Source organism: Herpailurus yagouaroundi, unplaced genomic scaffold (genome assembly GCF_014898765.1).
Source record: "Herpailurus yagouaroundi ecotype Mexico unplaced genomic scaffold, PumYag 185, whole genome shotgun sequence".
In the NCBI taxonomy this organism is placed as follows: Eukaryota; Metazoa; Chordata; class Mammalia; order Carnivora; family Felidae; genus Herpailurus; species Herpailurus yagouaroundi.
The window spans coordinates 3128742-3142903 of record NW_024412416.1 but is presented as its reverse complement, the minus strand read 5'-3'; the positions used below and the strand labels follow the sequence as shown (position 1 = coordinate 3142903).

General features: G+C 46.4%; 1 protein-coding gene across 2 annotated transcripts in view; it reads left to right on the top strand.

Annotated features, from left to right (window-relative positions):
* The window catches only part of ADAMTSL3 (ADAMTS like 3), a 369755-nt gene that overhangs the window by 278639 nt on the left and 76954 nt on the right, over positions 1–14162 (top strand). For both annotated transcript variants that reach the window (XM_040493500.1, XM_040493501.1), the window contains 2 exons: positions 2839–3031; positions 3111–3290. In XM_040493500.1, the coding sequence (XP_040349434.1) occupies positions 2839–3031; positions 3111–3290 (373 nt within the window). The remainder of the gene's footprint in view (positions 1–2838; positions 3032–3110; positions 3291–14162) is intronic.

Sequence of the window (14162 nt, the reverse complement as noted above, 5' to 3'; positions counted from 1 at the left end):
TCTTTTTTTTAACTTCTTTGAAATGGATACTTAGGTTATGATTTTAAACCTTTCTTTTAAAAAATTTTTTTTTCAACGTTTATTTATTTTTGGGACAGAGAGAGACAGAGCATGAACGGGGGAGGGGCAGAGAGAGAGGGAGACACAGAATCGGAAACAGGCTCCAGGCTCTGAGCCATCAGCCCAGAGCCCGATGCGGGGCTCGAACTCACGGACCGCGAGATCGTGACCTGGCTGAAGTCGGACGCTTAACCGACTGCGCCACCCAGGCGCCCCAAACCTTTCTTTTTAATATATTCATTTAAGGCTATTGATTTTCTTCTAATCATGGCTTTAGCTGCATTCCACAGGTTTTAGCACTTTGTATTTTTATTAGCAAGTATCTAAAACATACTGTCTAATTTCCATTATGATTTCTTCTTTGATCCATGAGTAATTTAGATGATTATTTCTAAGTATTGGGATTGTCTCATATGGTTCCACTGTGGTCAAAAAAACATGCTATATTAATCAGCCCAAGCTGTGATAACAAAATGTCATAGATTGGATAGATTAAGCAAAAAATTATTTTCTCACAGTTCTGGAGGTTGGAAAGTCTAAGATCAAGGTGCTGGAAAGGGCACAGTTCTGATGAGAGCTCTCTTCCTGGCTTGAAGACACCTGCCTTTTTTCTGTGTCCTCCTGTTGGAGAGAGAGAGAGAGAGAGAGAGAGAGAGAGAGAGAGAGAGAGAACTCTGGTTTCTCTTCTGATAAGGCCACTGATCCCATCATGAGGCCCCCACCTCATGACCTCATCTAACTCTGATTACCTCCTAAAGTCCCAGTCTCAACTACCATCACATCAAAATTGAGGACTTCAAATAATTTGGGGGAGGGATACAACCATTCAGTCCACAGTGTGTACTGTTAGTATTGTAATCCTTTGATTAACTTCTCTTTTACTTGGGATTTATACTTCTCTTTTATTTAGGATTTAGAATACATCATTACATGTAAAACTCTTTATGTATATTTGCAGATTTTGTGCTCAAGCTTTTTCCTAGCTTTGTGATGCATGAGAATATTTTAATCTTCTTTTTTACTTTGGAGCTTTTAAAATAACATGGGAATTCTCCTGTTTCTTGAAAATTTGTAGAAACTCAACCACAAAATTAACAGGATCTAGTCCCAATCTTGAATAAAACTTTTTGTAATTTCCCCAAAATTTATCTACGTCATCAAGCCTTCGAAATGTGTCACTAAATTTTCTATATTCTTATTTAAAGTTTGCCTTCTTGATATACCAGGGGCTTAGAGAAGTATTCTATAGCTTTTAAAATTTTTTAGTACTTATGCTTCCATTTTCCTTATATCTAACAGCTGTACTTTATATGTATATTTATACTTTTTATTCAGTCTTCATACTTAGGAGTATTATATCTTCATTGTGAGCTTTGCCTTCATAAATGAAAGTTTTCATCTTTTTGTCCCATTGCATTTGTCTCACATACTTTTCATTTTATATTTTTCCTCTTATTTGCACAAGTAAAACATATTTATTATAGAAAATTAGAAATCAGAAAAACTGAAAGTCACCCTTAGATAAACACTATTTTTTTTTTGAAGAACTAACTTATTTTTTTCTAACAATGAATGTTTATTTTAAGGAAAATCAGGGGAAGTACTGGCAAGAATAAAGAAAATAAAAATCCTATCATTTAGACCTCATCACTGTTAACATTTTGATGTGTAATTATCCAGGCTTTTTTTCTGCATGCATTTATAAATGCATAAAACAATATGATTATACAGTATTTTTTACCTGTTTGCTAATAAACATGTATCATGAATTTATTTCAATGTCCATAACTATACTTTGTTTTTAAATGGCTGCTAGCATTGTGCTGCATGAATATACGGTTACGTAGTTTATCCTTTATTGTTAAACATTTAGATCGTCTCATTCCATTTTATAAAATTTAATTCAATTGGCTTTTTGTTTTTTGTTTTTTTGCTATTACCCACCACCTAGGAGCAAACATCCTTTTATGTCAATTGTAAGCATTTTAAAATTGTTTCCTTATGATATGTCTCCACTGGTTAAAAATTTGCGTTCGCTGATCATTAAATACCCCCAAATTAAGATAACTATAACGTCCAATCGTTCACCCATCAGGTGGGCAGGGATGCTGTCCGGTGTGGGTGACAGAAACCACGCTCTCTCACATGCTTCTAGCGGGAGTGTGAATTGAGATTCAAGAGAATCTTCCTTGAATGCAGTTTGGAAATATGTATCAAAAGCAGCTGCCCTGGGTTTTCATTTTTACAGATGTTTCATGAGAAAACCTGATTTTTCCAAGATCTTATTGGAAAGGAATCCCATTATACGTACGTGTTGTAAATCCAATCCTAACAGAGAAGAATTTTCTTAGGGATATTCCAAATAATGAATCCAGGTGCCCTGAAAATTTCCTGAAGTGTGCTTTTAAGCATTTAAAATTTCTTCTGACACCCATATAAATCATGCTTGCCTTGGGGCTCTATTCAAAACAAAACCAAGATTTTATTATTGATATATGGTGGCATGTTAAGAACGGGGAGAGATCTGCTCCTTTTGTCCTCTGGGCTTTCCCAAGTGGGTAAAAAATCTTTAAACACTTTCCCCGCGTTTCTGGCCTGTGCATATTATATGTCTGTATTTTAACCGCCATCTGTCGGTGGGGATGCTGTGGTCTCGGTCTGCGCGTGGAGTGTGAAATCTGGGCGCCCAGAGAAGAACTTGAAATCGTTGATGCTTGGACCGTTGCACGTGGTCTCACCGGCCACTTCAACTCCCCCGTCCCTTGTGTTTTGATACAGGTGGCACACCGGCTCTTGGGGGCCCTGCTCGGCTACCTGTGGTGTCGGAATCCAGACCCGGGAGGTGTACTGCCTCTACCCGGGGGAATCCCCGGCCCCCCCCGAGGAATGCAGGGATGAGAAGCCCCACGCTTTACAAGCCTGCAGTCAGTTTGATTGCCCTCCTAGCTGGCACATCGAGGAATGGCAGCAGGTACAGCAGACCGGGGACCCCACGGTCCACCACGCCCGTGGCCGTTCAAGCCCCGACCCACCTCTTTCCGTCTCCTCAGTGTTCCAGGACCTGTGGCGGGGGGACTCAGAACCGAAGAGTCACCTGCCGGCAGCTGTTAACGGACGGCGGCTTCTTGAATCTCTCCGATGAGTTGTGCCAAGGACCCAAGGCCTCTTCTCACAAGTCCTGCGCCCGAACAGACTGTCCTCCACATTTAACGGTGGGAGACTGGTCGAAGGTAAGGGCTGTCCCCAACCTTACTTCCTTTTCGCCTCCTTTTTTGTTTCAGCCTCTAATTATTTCCCCCACAAGATTCTGCGGCATGCGTTTGGGGGTGTGTATCCTGGGGCCTCCAGTGGGGGTAGAGAGGCCTTCTGACATCAGACTCCATCTCAACAAATAAGAAAGGGCAGTCCCTGACCCGGCTGAGCTTCCCTGAGTCCTCAATCCCGTGCCGGGCTCAAAGCCTGTTACACTTCTCTGGTCGTACCATCCCACGACGGTGCAGGAAGCAGACGTCCCCTCCATTTCTGTGGACGAGGACACAGAGGCGCATTTGGATTGAGTGACTTTCCCAAGGGTAGAGCTAGGATCCGAGGCCACGTTTGTGTGATCCAAGGTTCGTACGAGGGCGTACGTCTTTCGTGCAAGAGCGAGGGGTTTTGCTCCAGACGCACCCACGATGGATTCCCAGCTCTGTTGCCTGGAAACCGGGCGTCCTTGTTCGGCGTGCTTAAGCTGTCTGAGCCCCATTTCCCGTTATTTACATGCAGTGGTTGCCGTGAGCTTAACGTGAGATATTAGGACAGAAGCACTTGGCAGAGTGGACCCTTCTCATCTTCCCGAGGGAGAGCGCACATTCTTCCGGCCTAGGGTGGGTTCGCAGTACCTCTGCCTGCTTGTTCTCTGCCTTTGTATGTTCCTTGTTTTCGCGGTCTAGCTCAATTAAGTGCCAGTATTCAAACACCATCTTAATTGACAAGCTACCACTCATTGTCCTCATCTGGGCCACTGACAGTCGTCAATACATGTTTCCCTAAACCCTCAGAAAATGCTCAGCAAACAAACCCGTCCCTCCAGGGTCTGCGGGAGGAGCCCCAGGATCCAGCGACCGCGCTCACCCTGTCCAACTCCCAAGGAGCCAGAGCCAGCGAGTGGCCAATACTCTCCCCCATGAATTGCTAGGTTGTAGGTCAGAAACACGAGGGGCAGGAAGGTCGTGTCCTCCTACAGTCAGGGTCTGGATGGACAGATGTGGCTGCTAGAGGCGAGGCGTCTTTCCGAGGCTAGCGACGGGGAAGGACGGGTAGGAATCCGCCCTGGGGATCTTCATCTGTAAAAGCTGCCTTGCTTTGTTTCCCCTCCTCTGTCCCCAAGAAACAGTGGAAGTATTCCTTTGAGACTGGGTCAGGCGGGGGGAAGTGGGCTAAGGTGTTAGACAGGAGGGTGTCTAGGGAGGCTGGTGGGCAGACAGTATTGATGGCAGTCACCCAGCTGAGCCCCAGGTGTGAAGACCTGCTGCTCCCCCTTGGAGGAGGTCAAGGGCCCAGTTACCATCTCCACGAGGTCAGGGATGGGGCTGCAGGGGACGGAAGGGCCGGGCACTTGTGCAGAGAGCTCTCAGCACTGTGTGATGCTTCATCTCCTGGCTACACTAAGGGTGCGCGGATCCAACCACGCGGGCATCTCTTGACAAGCTGGGAGCTCCTGAGAAATGAAGAATCTTGAGCCCCCCCACCCCCACCCCCGGCCCCCAGGCCAGCCCTCACGATCCGAATCTGCATCTCAACAAGCTCTCCAGGTGTCGTAAAGCACATCAGAGCTTGAGAAGTATTTCCCTACCTGCCCCTCATCCTTATCAGGGTTGCGCAGCCCTTGAGTTTGTGTCCAAAGTGGGAATGGCTCTGGGTAATAGTCTGTCTGGGCGAGTGCTGTCCTAACCTGAGGGGGAAAAGGCAGGAAGGGAAGGGCAGGAAGTGAGCAGAGGTCATGGGGAAAACAGGCACCTTGTTTTGGATGCAGCCAGGGAGGACCCAGAACCCCTCCCATGCTCTAAAATAGGCCATTCCGCTTCTCTCTCTTCTCCTTTTCCCTAAGAACAGACAGCCCTTGTCAGTTCCATCTTGTGTTCTAGAACAAACTCTTATCATTGGCCTTCTAGAGTGGAGACTGGGCATGTGTCCCTCTCCTGTCCATTCTTGATGTGAGCAGTGAATTTGCTGCTCCCGGTTCTGCATCACTGAAGTAACACCGTTATTATGTCCAGCCGTGCTTGCCCATTGGGTCCTTGCTCTTGTCCTCGCTCTCAAATCGTGGATCCAGGCCCGAGCTTCCCTCTTCTGTGAAGTCTTCCGCCCCTGAAATCGCACAGCACTTCCCAGCTTGCACTCACAACGACCCAAGGTTTTATGGCATTTCCCTGGGGAGCTACTTCCCGAGCGTGCATATGTTTTCCCGTCTGGACTACAGTGAGTGTCCCTGCAGCCGGTGGCCATGAGACCTGTGACAGGTCCTGGGGCCCAGCAAGCTCTGAACAGGTAAATACCCTTCCCCAAGAGTCTTTGCAAAGTCAGGGGGAAACACGGAGTGCTGTTGAAGTGATGACCTTTCGAAAAGCTCAAGCCTGCTAATGAAGACAAGCAAATCTTTCATCGGGAGGCTTGTTGCTGGGAGGAAAGGGAGACAGGAGAGAAGGCTACCCACGCGAGCTGGCTGGGACCTGAGGCTCCTAGGCAACCCCTGGGCAGGGCGAGGGCAAGCCGATGGGCACCGCAAGAGATCAGCGCAGGCACAGGCAGGACCTCGTCCCGCTCCCAGCCAAAGCTGCATCCCTAGAAGACTTCCCTGCGAGAGCGAGGGTGGGTGTGCTCACATGCCCGGGAAGGCAGAGCCGGCCTCGGGCTCTGAAACCAAAAGCCAGCATCCAGACTCGGGCCCAGTCAGGCACACGTGTTGGGTTTCCTGCGGGGTTCAGCTTGTCTCCCGTTAGTAGACATTCCCTCTCATCTCAGACTTGCTTTGTTTTGGCAGAGAGTGATGCCAAAATCGCCACCCTCCCCAAAGGTTTCTGCCAGACCAGTCCTTGTGCCACAGGCTGGCTCACTCGGGGGCAGCCATCCATCTTGTGGTTCTGGATAAGGCCTTTCTGCGTTGAAACTGGCCACTAACCCTGGACACAGAAAGGCTCAGGAGCCATGCCAGGATTTCCATCTCTCACCGAGCCAGACCTCTCGGCCTGCGGGCCGGAACAGCCCTCTCTCCTGACACTAGCTCCATTCATGGCTGCTGGGGCTTTGTTCGTTCGTTGGCTCGTTGGGTTTTAGATCTGAACTACGCGTCAGGCAGAAAGAAGCCTTCGACTCTTACACTGCATTCCGAGTTGTAAGAAGGGAGCATTGACTCCTGCGTGGGGCAGTCTTCCCAAACGGCGGATTTCTGTGATCCGCGGACCCCTTGCTGAAATCCGTTCCTTGACTGAAATCCAGAAACCGTTCCTCATTGTGTACCCTCTATATCTTGATGGAGCGTTTGACCATTTTGTCTGCCTTCATCATTCTCCTTCATGATGTTTCTTGGTGTTTTTTTTTTTTTTTTTCATTTTTCCTGTTGACCTAACTACATCTTGTCTACTGGTTTGTCTTCCTCCAAGTCTCCAAAAAGCTCAACATTTGATCAGATACTTGATGCATATCACTGCATTTTTCCCTCCAGAGCTGATTCTGTGTCCTGACCTCGTCTCTGACTTCTATAAATAATTCCCTATCTCCAGGAACAGTCTCTAACCCTCTATTCAGTATGGTGTCTGCAGGTGTCCAAATAGGATGTGCCTTCATCCTAGGAAAGCAAAGAGACAACCACTTAATTCCCAGCCGCCTCCCCACCTTGCTTCTGTCTCTTGTTAGTGTATCACCACCTTTCCAACACTCGTGATCGTCTCCGACTTCTTCAGCTCCTGTGTTCAGCCACCACCGTCTGCTAGCTCTTTAATTCTTGAAATACAGCCATACGCCGAGTATAAAGGAGATCTCTTTAATGAGAACCTTCACAAAGAACAGCTCAAGATATGTCCTGGACACATGGGTTTATAAATACGGCGTTCTAATTTTTAATCGGCTCATTAACTGTGACTCATGAGAGCAGTGGTGTGTTGGGGCCCATCCATTCCAGCTTGTGAGAACCAGCTGTCATCTCTTAACTCGTGCTCGGTTGATAGCTTGAAATCAGCCATGGTGGAAGCATTCACGCACAGAAGTCGGCACATGTTATAGTCAGTGCTGTCTCCCCAAGAACTTGTGAAGCATTTAGCAGCACGCAACTGTATGAGAGGGTTACACACACACACACACACACACACACACACACACACTTCTCATTAATGAGACACTTTCAGCTTATTGATAGTTACTTGGGATGGTAGTGATCTCAAGAAGTTCCAATGTCTGGGGGCATCTGGGTGGCTCAGTTAAGCATCTGACTTCAGCTCAGGTCATGATCTCGCGGTTCGTGAGTTCAAGCTCCATGTCGGGCTCTGTGCCGACAGCTCGGAGCCTGGAGCCTGCTTCGGATCCTGTGTCTCCCTCTCTCTCGGCCCCTCCCCTCCTTGCAGGCTCTCTTGGTCTCTCTCTCTCTTTCAAAAATAAAGAAACATTAAAAAAATTTAAAAAGAAATGAAAGAAGTTCCAATGTCTGGACTCTTTCAAAAAGTTTAAGAACCTTTTGGGCTTCTCTAAGGTGTTCTTTATTTTTATCTTCATAATTGGTGTTTGGTAAAGCTAGTTAATATCTTATCTCTAGATGGAAATCCATTCTCTCAGTCCTATCCTTCAGGATTAGTTTGATCTTGATCCAAGGTGATTAATCTAAATACATTAGGTATTCCTTCTATGAACAGAAGAATATTCCAGCTTACAAGGTTTATTCTAAAATCTTCCTTTTCCTCTTTTTATTATGTAGTATTCATTATATGTTCCTTAATATTAATAATTTTGTACATCACCATTCTTCTACTTGAATAGTAATGTCTTTTTAGACTTAATATGGTAGTTTGTTCTTATATTTTGACCCACTTGAAATATACCCAGTGCATTCAAGTCCATACACTTCTCTCTGTTCTATTTATGTTAAATAATACACACACACACACTCCTGAATATGCCTTATTTTCTTGACTAGGTTGTAGATGCCAGAGGGGAAGGACCATCTCTGCATATATGTATTCTACTTGGTGCTTGGAAAACACTTGTTGACTAAAATAAAGAGATTTATAAAAGCTTCTTCTAAATTGAACATGCCTTATCAGTTCACCAGCAGACATTGACCACACACTGCTGTATCGATTGCCCTGGGCACTGGGGACCTGGGACAGCCAAGAACGTGGTCTTCATGAGCTCACAGTTGAATGAGGCAGATCCAAAAAATTGTGACTGACAAGCCAGTAAAGGGTTCCCATCTACAGAACTGTATGAAGAATCGAGGGGAAACATCTAGGTCTGCATGGGTCCCGGGAAAGTGTTGCAGAATATGCGGGTGTAAAACTGGGTCTTAGAGGTTGAGTGCAGGCCGGGTGGAAATGAGACAAAGGGGATCCAGGCAGTGACAAGAGTGCACACAAAGGCACAGGTTATGAGCTTGGCAGTTTTACGTGGCTTGAGACTAGGTTGCAGCAAAGAAATGGAAGAAGGTGAGACAGGTGGAGAGGAGAGGTTGCCACCAGACCGGGGAGGACCTCGGTGTGTGTGGTTGTCCCTGCAGTCATTGAGGGCACAGAGAAGGGTTCTGAATAGGGGAGTGAAAAGCAAGGCTTTCAGGCATGTGGTTCCGGCAGCAGTGTGAACAGCTCGTTGGGGGAGAAGGAACCAGAGCCTAGGAGACCTTGTTAGATGGGTTGGAATAAAACCAATGAGAATAAGAAAGCAGTCAGGCAGAGAACAACAGTAGATAGTGTTGGGAGATGTTTCTTTAGCAGATAGAGTGGGCAGATTTGGTGACTGAACTGGTAAGATCTGAGCGGAAAAGAGGGGTGTGGCCAAGGGATAAGAGATGGCATTAAGTTTAAAGTTAATTGGGGAAGGAAGAACACATTTGGGAGATGACCCGAAAGGGAGACAAAATGAGTTTATTTTGAAACGTGTGTAGTTTGAGGGTCTGTCAAGGCACCGGTAAAGATTTGCAGCTCAAGAGAGATCTGCAGGATGGTTATAATTGGGGGAAGCATCCACGTTTAAGGGGGAGTTGAAGCCATGGACAAATGAATACTGTGACACGTCAGCATATATTGTCCATGGCAGTTCCTCTGAAAATAGTTAGAAAATAGTGAAGAAAACCACAATGGCAGCACAGCTGTTTAATATCCCCAGATCCCTCGTGGCGAGGGGAATGAAGAGGTACAAACCTCCAGGCACAAAGAAAAGAAGTCACAGTGGTGAGAAGCACAGCACAGGGAATGGCATCAGCAGTGTCGTAATAACTTCGTCTGGTGACAGAGGTGACTCCACGTGCCGTGGTGAGCATTTCTTAATGCGTAGAGAGTTGTCAAGTCGCTAAGTTGGACACCTGAAATGAATATAATACCGTGTGTCAACTATACTTCAATTTAGGGGCTCCTGGGGGCTCAGTCGGTTGAGCGTCTGACCTCGGCTCAGGTCATGATCTCACAGTCCGTGAGTTCGAGCCCCGTGTCGGGCTCTGTGCTGACCGCTCGGAGCCTGGAGCCTGTTTCAGATTCTGTGTCTCCCTCTCTCTGTGACCCTCCCTCGTTCATGCTCTGTCTGTCTCTGTCTCAAAAATAAATTTAAAAAAACATTAAAAAAAAAACTATACTTCAATTTAAAAAACAACGCAGAAAACAGAGCAATGAGAACTGGTAAAGGAAAGGAAAAAAAACACAGATAGTCACGTTAACACAAGTGCTATATATGTGGGTGAGGCCAAACCATACCCAATAGTGGAGACTGTGCAGGAGCTGTAAGTTTAACAGCTAGACTGACATGGAGATGATAAGAGGCACAGAAGTCAACCATACGTGACCCCTCGGGGTCTGAGACCAGTAAGTGATGGGAGAGGACTCCAGGGCCAGGCTGTGGCTGAGTGCAGGGGACATCATGCACACCTACGCGGGTCTTAAGAGGGCTGGAGAGCACAAGGGGAACACATATCCTTAAGAGTGTGAAGAAATACCCAGCAAACCTGCCGCGATTGTAATCCAAGCTGAGACAGGACACAAAGCGGAAGTGATGGATGCCCGGACCCTTGGGCGTGGAAGAGTCCAGAAGATAGGAATCTCGGAACTGTGGCCACACTGTTGACTACTTCTCCTTAACACCAGAAGAGGGAATAGGAAGGACCCTGAAACACTCCCACCCCGTTACACTCTCCTAAAAGTACAGAAAAAACAGATCTCATTTAAATAGGGGTGTCAGCACACCCCCTACAAAGATGCTGTAAAAGTGTCAGTAACATAGCAACATCATGGAAATGTGGCCTTGATGCAGATGAAAATATAACTTACTATTTTGAAGCGAGCTAAGAGAAATTAAGAAATACACAGGAACAGATCGGAAATAGAAAAGCCCGGAAATGAGCTGAATAAATAACCGGGGTGTGAAGGAAAAGAGCTAACGTGGTCCAGGAGAGAACCAGAAAACTTAAGGGAGGGTTCCCGAAATGGAGAGTAAACTAGGAAGAAGTGTAGTAAGAGAAGTGGTAGAAAGGAGGGAATTGAAAATAATCAAAGAGAAATAGGAAGAATCCAAGCAAAAAATATTAGATAGAAGGGAGGGGAAAAATCCAACGTGTAAGTATTTGCTAGAGTTCCAAGAAAATAAAACCAAAACAACAGAACGAAACTATAAAGAAAATCACCATGTAACACCAATCGCGGTATTGAGAGGGCACACCACGCCCCTAGGAGAAGTGACCTAGGACCGCCAACGTCAAGACACCTTCTGCTAAAAGTGCCAGAGTTTAAAGATGAAGAAAAATGTTATTTGTATATCCAGGCGAAAAGGCCAAGTCACTTCCTAGGGAAAGAAAGTCGGGTTAACATCAGACTTCTCACCAATGCCACTTCACAGGGGAAAACATTGGAACAACATGTTTCACAAACGAAGAGAAGGGAAATGTGAGGCGAGGATTCTCCAGCCTCCCAAGGTGACCTCCAAGTGTAAAGGTCACAGGTACTTACAAAGTTGTAAGAACTCAGGGTGTGTTGTTCCCATGAGCTCTTCCAAAGGAATCTACCAGATTTCTGTGGCATAAATAGCAGAAGCTTTGGCACATGGTTGCTGCTCTGGGAACTGTAATTTATTGCACTGATTCTGTCACTTTCTCTCTCTCTGAGTTGGGAACATTCTCTAATGGCACCCTAACTTTGAACTTAGCAGACACGAGGTCACATCAGACCTCCATCCCGAAGAGGGGTTTGCAAAGGATGCTCCCATTCATGATGCGGAGGGGGAAATAATCCTGTGTTTATCATTAGAAATGGCTTATGAGTGGAGACTGGCAGTGATGTTACTCACCGTTACATGAACCAAAGTTTAAAAGTTGACGTTAATTTGTTATTATATGGGAGACTCCTAGATGATGATGTGACTTGGTTAAAAAAAAAAAAATCATAACGTGGCAAATGGCAGTGTTAAGTTATTTATTCAAAAGCATACGAAAAGCTTTTCTCTGTACTGAAAATATTAATAGTTTAGGGCTTTCTGTTAAAGAGGACACTCAAGGATTTTAATTTTTTTTTTAATGTTTATTTATTTTTGAGACAGAGAGAGACAGAGCATGAACAGGGGAGGGGCAGAGAGAGAGGGAGACACAGAATCGGAAACAGGCTCCAGGCTCTGAGCGGTCAGCACAGAGCCCGATACGGGGCTCGAACTCACGGACCGTGAGATCATGATCTGAGCCGAAGTCGGACGCTTAACCGACCAAGCCACCCAGGCGCCCCATCAAGGATTTTAAAAGAAAATTGCATTCCCCTCCTTTGAAACTCAACATAAAACCCACAAAGAGAATGGAAGAGAGGGAACACTCCGTCTTCAGTGAACAATGAAGTGGCCGCAATCCCAAACTGTAAATCATGGAACGCACCTGCCAAAGACCGTAACATCTGGCCCGAAACAAGAAGGGAGCCTGGCAGAAATCCCTCAGGTGCCGAGTGCAGTGTAGATCCCCCCGGGAGGACGCGGGACAGCCCTCCAAGGCCCATTCAACAGTCCTTTGACTACAGAGAACAGACGAGGGCTAGACCCGGAGCTGCCCTTGTGTCCCTGCGGAACCATGGGCCAGGTGGCGCCGAAGGACACGCGGCATTGCAGGCCTCCCAACCCAGGAGGGCGGCCAGAGATGAGGTGGCGTGTGGTGGCCGTGTTATCACACAGGGAGCCGGTCATCGAAGAGACGGTTCTCGGAGTCCCGCCAGCCACTCGAACGCCAAGAGCTGAACAGGCACGCGGGCAGCAGAAATGAAATTGTGGTGCCAGAGCATCATACACAAGTGAGGTAAACTGCTCATCCCTTGCCCGTGTTGTTCCCAAACAGCTGCACTCATGACTCCAGTCTAAAACCTAGGCATCCCCATCGGGGGATGGCGGGGGGTGGGGGGGGGGGCGGAATTGAAGGCGAAGGAGGAAATCAGGTCTCCGGGAAGGGAACAGAAAGCAGCGGTCACATGAACGGTGGTAACATCTTTGGGATGTTCCAACAAGTAGAGTTCCAACAAGTAGAGTCTGTGTTCCCAAGAAAATTACAGTCATGGCGTCCGGGGCGGAAGGTGGCTTTAAAATTAGGTTTGAGCTCAAAAGGAGATGGTAAGTCAACAAAAGGAGGAGGAAAGATAACTGGAACATTCATGGGGGGAAAACAACAGAAAAGAAAAATTAAGGAGAGCAGAAATACAAGGTTACCTTACAAGCAACAACAAAATTAAAGTGAAAACCGAGATACCGTGTGCAGGCTGGAAGGACTCGCGTACAGGGGTAGGAGAAAGAGTACAGATGTGAAGTTGGTTTTCAGAGGCAGTGATGGATGTGGGAGACAGAGAGGAGATCACACCCAAGCCCACTGGAATTTCTGAAAAGAACAGAACAAATGGAACAGAAAATGAAAGAGAATCGGGCACCTGGGTGGCTCAGTCGGTGAAGCGTCGGACTCTTGATTTTGGCTCAGGTCATGATCTCATGGTTTGTGGGTTTGAGTCCCACGTCAGGCTCTGCACTGACAGTGGGGGGCCTGCTTGGGGTTCTCTCTCCCTCTCTGCCCCTCTCTGTATCACACGTGCTCTCTCTCAAAAATAAACATCAAAAAAAAAAAAAAAAAAAAAAAGAACAGTCAGCAATGACATCTCAGAACAGAATGTACGTATCAGAAACCCTGACGTTACCTGGACAGCATCATGAATGCTACCTGGAGGTTTGGAAGGAAGAGGTGGCAGGAATGAACGGGTTTATTTCCTCATCTTTCCTAGCCAGTAGATACTCTCCTAAGTCCAAACATGTCATTAAAAACAATCATCTAAATTTCTTGTTGGTTTCTACAATTTTTGTTTTTTTAATTTTCTTTCTGAACATTAGAGGGTTCTTTTTGTTTTTTGGGTTTTTTTTAAATTTTTTTTCAACGTTTTTTATTTATTTTTGGGACAGAGAGAGACAGAGCATGAACGGGGGAGGGGCAGAGAGAGAGGGAGACACAGAATCAGAAACAGGCTCCAGGCTCCGAGCCATCAGCCCAGAGCCTGACACGGGGCTCGAGCTCACGGACCGCGAGATCGTGACCTGGCTGAAGTCGGACACTTAACCGACTGCGCCACCCAGGCGCCCCTAGAGGGTTCTTTTTGGGAATTCATTGCCAGGGTGAAAAAAAAAAAAAAAGGTCAGACATTCACCTTTTTTTTTTTTTAAGAAATTAATTTTATAAAAAAAATGTTTTTTAGGTTTACTTATTTTGAGAGAGTGTGCAAGAGGGGGAGGGGCAGAGAGAGTGGAAGAGAGAGAATCCCAAGCAGGCTCCACACTGTCAGCACAGAACCCGACTGGGGGCTCGACCCCATGAACCATGAAATCATGACCTGAGCTGAAATCAAGAGTCAGATGCTTACCTGACTGAGCCACCC